This window comes from Pteropus vampyrus, unplaced genomic scaffold (assembly GCF_000151845.1).
Source record: "Pteropus vampyrus isolate Shadow unplaced genomic scaffold, Pvam_2.0 Scaffold279, whole genome shotgun sequence".
Classification (NCBI taxonomy): domain Eukaryota; kingdom Metazoa; phylum Chordata; class Mammalia; order Chiroptera; family Pteropodidae; genus Pteropus; species Pteropus vampyrus.
In genome coordinates, this window is record NW_011889060.1 from 733,956 (window position 1) to 739,996 (window position 6,041).

The following is a 6,041-nucleotide window of genomic DNA, read 5'->3' on the forward strand; positions in this document are numbered from 1 at the left end:
GGTCCGGAGGCCGCCAGCCCCGCTCCGGCCCGTGTCTGCCCACCTGCCCCATGGCGTCTCCCGACGACCCTCTGCTTGCAGGTAAAGCGGCCCCGAGCCGCGCGCTCACCTGGAGGCGCCCCGGCCGCGGCGGGGAATCGGGGCCCAGGCTTCTGCGACCCTTGCGGGGCACCTGCCCGCGGTCCGCGCGGGGTCGGGGGACAGTGGCACGAGGTCCTCCCCACGGCCCTGCCCGCGTCACCCACGCGTGCCTCGGACGCGCCTCCCGCTTCCCACCTCCCCAGAGCCTTTGTTCTGGACTCGGGCCGCCAGGTTGGGACAAGTTCCTCCAGCCTCTCTGGCAGAGAGGAGCGCGGGGGTGGTTCCCCTTTTCCTGTGGGCTCCCCCTCCTCCCCCTCACACCCTTCTCATTCCTCCTGTTCTCTCCTCATTTCACTTGTTTTAATGGGTTTGTTCATATTGGCCCTCGAGCTCTTTCATAATCTAGCGTCACGAAGCCGAGAGGCTGGCGCACCTGTGGGACCCCACCTATGGGGCCCTGGATTACAAGGCGCTCTCGTTTGTCCTTATTTTAAAATGCAGTGTTTGTACCCGAGGCCAGAATCTAGATTGTTCTCCGATCTCACTTGCATCTGAAATCCTCCTCAGCCCCACCTTGCAGGAGTTCTTGATGTCGCTCTCTCACAGCCTGGGCCCCGTCTGCAGTGAAAGTCTGTTGGAACACATGAATGAATGAATGAGTGAATGAATGAATGAATGAGTGAATGAATGAATGAATGAGTGAGTGAGTGAGTGAACGAATGAGTGAGTGAGTGAGTGATGTACACTTGGAGCAGGCAGGTGTGCTTCCTCTAGTGGAGATTGGAAAGGTAGAGGGGCGGACCAGGCACACAGCTACAGAACCCCATATGTCTGCTTAGGTAAACGTGGTTCCTATTTCATTTTTTGGGCTTGAGTAAGGACAGAGCTTGACCGTTCTGGCCTCAATTTGTGGCTTGAGCAGTTAGGAGGAGCCTCTCTCTGGAGGTGGGTGAGATGTCGGCTACACTGGCATCGTGGTGTGCTGGCTTTGGGCGAGTTCCCTGGACGTTTTAAGGAAAGATCGAGACTCTTCTTCCAGTGGGGAATGGTAAACATTTTCTTGGTGGGAGTTGGCAAATAAGTACACTGTCCGGATATCCTGCCCTCCCTCCCCCAGACCCCACTCTGCCTCCACATCCACCTCCTCACCTGAGAACCTAATGGACAAGGTACAAGAGGTGTTAAGCCAGGTTTTACTAACAGTGGGCCCAGTTCTCAATGACGGCGAAGGGGATTCAAAAAGATCTCCATTGGGATCCACCGAATGGGGATAAATGTAACATCTGCTTGTCCACCCCCCCCGCCCCCCCCCATCAACAGCCGCAGAGAAGGTGGGTGCTGGGAAACACAGCTTAATAGTCACACAAAGGCAGCCAGGTTGGCCAGATGACAGATCGCCGTGGAATCTAGATGCCTGGGACGGTCTCTGAGTGGGCCTGGCCCAGCCCGGGGCGGGGAGGTGGGGCTCATAACCCGGAGCAAAGGGCCTTGGAAACCGCATCGAGTGTGGCAGGAGAGGGCCAGGGCGTGGCGGTGGGGGAATGCCTGCGGAAGGACTGGCTTCTGGACTTGAGCACTGCCTGCGGGTGAAATCTCTGGGCTCCTACAGAGGGGAGAGGCCTCCTAAGGTAGAGATCTTGTCACCTGCAGAGATGTTGAGAACATATTCGGGCATCTGAAAGCTGTCCTCATGTCCATGCCCACTCCGGAATTTATCAATCATAGGAAGCTTCCTCCATAAGAAAGAAAAGATTTAAAAATGACGTCTCCTTTCTAACATCCCAGTTAGTTTCCGTAACCTCCGGGGCACACCCACCAACGCCTTCCGTTTCTGTAATAAAGCCACAGTGGACTCTCGCTTCTGCACCCCAGGCCAGGTTTCCATTCTCTCTCGCCCGGCTTCCTACACTCACCTCCCAGCATTCACTCTTGCCTTCCACCAACCCGGTCACCAAAATGCGGCCAGAGTGACCTTTTAAAAACTACTCCGATCCTGTCCTTCCTCTACGCAGAATCCTGCCCTGACTCCCCGACACATCCTCAGTCCTTCCGTTGCTTTCATACTCGGCACACTGGTCTCTGCCTCTCCCTGCGACCGGTGGGTGGCTGTTCTGTCCCCTCTGTCTGTCCTGCAGCCACGCCGCCCCCTTGTTTCCGGGAGAGCCCTGGCACCTGCCCACAGGCTTCGCCACAGGCCCCCCTGCTGCTGGAGGGCCCCCTTCTCTGCCCCGACTCCAGTTACCCACTCAATAGGAATGCAGATCGAGCCCCGTGGAAGACACTCCCATGGCCCTGGACCTTCCCTTTCGAGCATGTGTCCCTGTGGCCATGATTATGTCACCACCATCTGTCCCCCGTTAGACTACAAGTTCTTGGACCGTGCACATCTGCTTTGCTCTACAAATACTTCACACACCTGCACGGTAGCCAGCACATAGTAAGTGCCGGCTAAATACACCACAGTAAATGAATGAGAGAAAATTTAACCATATTTTAACCACATGCTTCCAACTGTGGGGTCTTTTCATACTGGCATCTGAGGAACTCATTCGTCGAGTTAGGTATGTGAACCGAGTTTACCTCATAAAGTTAAAAAAAGATGTTTGTGTATCCACATGCATGTAACAAAGGTGTGTATATATATGATTATTCTCTGTTACGAGCTTAATTAAATAAACACCTTTTTACATTAAGGCAGTTGGCAAGGCTGCCGAGGCCGCGTGGGAGCAACACAGTCATGCTGCTTCCAGTGTGGCTGTCTCACCCCGTCTCCCCCTAACTCGTCGACAGTCGACCATGGAATGAGGTAGAATTGCCTGTCATGTGCGAATGAAATCTGGTGCACGTTCATATAGATCTTAAGACAAAGAAAGAACTTCGAAGGCCGGGTCGAGGGGACGGTGGTGTTTGTGGCGTCCTTGCGGTGAACTAAGTCCCACGGCCACCCGGCACATCAGCGATGTTCTCCCTTTGTCTTCGGGGTCACACCACATGGTGGCCCCTGCCAACTCCCCCCACCCCAGCCCTGCCCCCAGAGACCAGCTCAGGACAGCCCGTAGGTGGCAGCTCAGCCCCCACCACCCCTCCCAGCTTAGAGGGCCGAGGTGCAGCACCAGGACTGGGGGCCGGAACCAGGCCCCAGGGACTCCTGCCAGCAGCACCCCCGTTTGGAAGCTGGACCGGCCAGTTCTTCCCCTGGGCCCACCGGAGGGTGGCGGCTGGCTGTGCTCCCTCCTGGCCTCTCCCCTCCCCTCCCCTCCCCGTGGGTTTTTCCAAAGCCCATTTCATTTCTTTTCCTTTCTTTTAATGCTAGTTTTCTAAGTTTCCTCCTCTCTGCCCTCACCTGCACTTCCTCTTTCGTCCCTCTGTTCCGTCGCGTCCCTCCTCCTCCCCTCCCCTCTGTCCCTCTTCAGTTGGATCCCCTCTGTAAGGCACAGTGGCCTGGCTGACGTGACTGACACGTAATGCGGATCCCTGGTCCTTTCATAGCTTGTTCAGCCCCCGCACTGAGGTCTGAGGATTTAGGGGGGCGGAGGGGGGGGAACTGCGGGAAAAGACAGAGGAACCTAAAGTGACAGACGTGTCGGCACCGCCCACAGCGGTCCTGAGTGCAGCTCGGCCTCATCTTTATAATCAGTAACGCAGACAGCTCTAGGTCCGGAGAAAAGCTATGGTACAAAAAGTAATAACGCATGAAAAATAAGTCAACAATGAAATCACAAGTTCAGAGGATTGCCTTAATTCGCTAATTCGCTAGGAAGCACCGCAGACCCCACCCTTCTGGCCCCTGGCGCTGGGAGTTTGGGAAGCTCGGAGCACCCCCCTCTCTCTTCTCTGAAAGGACATCCTTAGAGCAGATCTCTGACCTTCCCTGGAGAACTGTCTCCGGGAACCGTTGGCCCTTATCCGGTGGCACGGATAAAGGCAGGCGTCAGACCGTGACAGAGCGGCCGACACTATGCCTTACTACCTTGTAAGTGCGGCCGACGGGCAGTGTCGGGCAAGGTGTGGTCGTTCCTTCTGCAGAGGCCGCGGGTGCAGAGCGCGTTCCCCAGGGTCCCGGACGGTCTGGTTCCCCAGATGAGACGTGGCTCTTTGCACGGACGATGACTGGATGAGATCTCGGATTTAGAGTTGATGTGGAATGATACTTGGGGATGTCGGGTGAATGCATTTTGCACGTGGGAAGGACATGAATTTGGGGGGCCAGTGAGTGGACTGTTGTGGATTGAACTGTGTTCTCCCCCAAATTGGTTGGCATCCTGACCCCCAAAACCTTAGAACGTGACTTTACGGGCGTAGTCAAGTTCAAATGAGGTCCTACGGTGGGCTCCGATCCTTAAAGGGGAAATCGAGACACAGATTCTCCCCGGGAGAGCCTGGCGGGTGGTCGACGCAGGAACCACTTCTCGAATTCCGAAGATATGGAAAACAGGCACTTTGAAGGCAGAAAGTCCTGGATTTGAATTCTGGCTCCTCCATTACCCCGCGACCTTGGGCACTCGATATGTGACAGGGGACATTGCACCTCTCTCAGGGTTACCGTGAGGACGAGCCGAGGCTTTGTGCCAACCATGCCCCACAGTCGGGCACCACGTATATGGGGCTTTAGTCGTTATCCATGAAGTCTGGGTCCTCGAGTGGGTGACGAGTAAGTGCTGTGGACAGGGCTTCTCATGTCATAATGTCATAGTACCTTGTGGCCTGAGGGTGCCCTTACCCGTGGGGCCCCTCCTTCTCCACCGCTCACAGACTTTTAAAGCTGAAGGGCACGCGGAGGCTCTGTTCACCCCAAAATATTACAGACGAGGGACTTGTCCGGGGAAACGAATGACCACAGCCCACCTCCTTGCTGTCACCTGGGGCCCCGGAGCCAGGCCCAGGGCCTTCTTCGGGGCTTTCCCTCACGCCTCTTGAGGAACCCCCCAGAAGGTGCTCCTGCAGATGAAACGTTCCGACTGCCATCAGTGAGACCCCTTTGGCCAGTTGCCAGCTAATTTGGGGTGATCTATGCCTTACTACCTTGTTTTTTTTCTTTATTTCCATAAATATTTGGGTTGGTTTCTAGATTCTCCATTCTGATTACTCAATCTATGCTAGCATCAAATTTTTAATTATTGTAGCTTATTTTTGAGAAATTTGTAGGTTTATTTTTTCAAATAAACTAAGAACGTCATCTCTCTCTACCCCCACCATAAAAATCCATTTTTATTGTATCTGCCTCTCTGCCTGGCACTTACTTATGTAGTTCTTGCCGGGCACAGTGGCAAACATGTTCAATTTACAAGCTGGTGTAAAAAGACGCCTTTCTAGGTTTACTCTCCTTAACCAAGACTAGGCATGCCATTTTTCTGGCATGTCGATGGCGCTCCGAAAAAGCTGCCACGACTCGGCACCAGTTCCCTCTGTCGCCTCCAGCAGACCCGGAGCTGGCGTGAGTTCAGCTCCATAGTCGCTTTTCCCAGTCTCCGCATTAATCCTACTCCAAATTTGGGGTGTTTTTCTTTTTACCTATTTAGAGTGACCCATCCAGGGGAGTTGAGGCAGCTTAGGGACAGAGCATTGCCCCAGACAGTAGAGGTGCAGCCAGGAGCGGGGGCAAGGTCCCCACTGGCTCTGGCGGGGCTGTGGGTCTTGCCACCTCGGAGCTCACATGGTCCCCGTTCTGCTTCGGCTCCTCTGAGCCTCATGTCCCATCTGGTACCAGAGCTTTGCCTCGGGGCTCAGCTGGTTACCTGGGTCTATATAGAGCTTCTAATTAAACGGTTGTATTTTATACTCAATCATATGAACGTGCCATTCCAAGCTCTCAGAAATGCTTTAGGGCAGCTTCCTACTTCTAGACTAGGCTCAGATGACCAGGATCCTCCGCGTTGCCGCGTAGGGACACGGTGGCCGGGGACAGCAGGGTGGTTGTGCATGGGGGAGAAGGCACCGCAGCAGCCGGGGCCGGGCATGCG

At 54.9% G+C, this 6,041-nt stretch overlaps 2 protein-coding genes across 4 annotated transcripts in view; both read left to right on the top strand.

Annotated features, from left to right (window-relative positions):
* ACTN2 (actinin alpha 2) overlaps window positions 1–6,041 on the top strand; it is a 389,901-nt gene that overhangs the window by 145,726 nt on the left and 238,134 nt on the right. The gene's annotated exons all lie outside the window — the stretch shown is intronic.
* EDARADD (EDAR associated death domain) overlaps window positions 7–6,041 on the top strand; it is a 54,130-nt gene continuing 48,095 nt past the window's right edge. For all 3 annotated transcript variants that reach the window (XM_023520832.1, XM_011375899.2, XM_023520833.1), the window contains exon 1: window positions 7–81. In XM_023520832.1, the coding sequence (XP_023376600.1) occupies window positions 51–81 (31 nt within the window). In that variant the 5' untranslated portion in view covers window positions 7–50. The remainder of the gene's footprint in view (window positions 82–6,041) is intronic.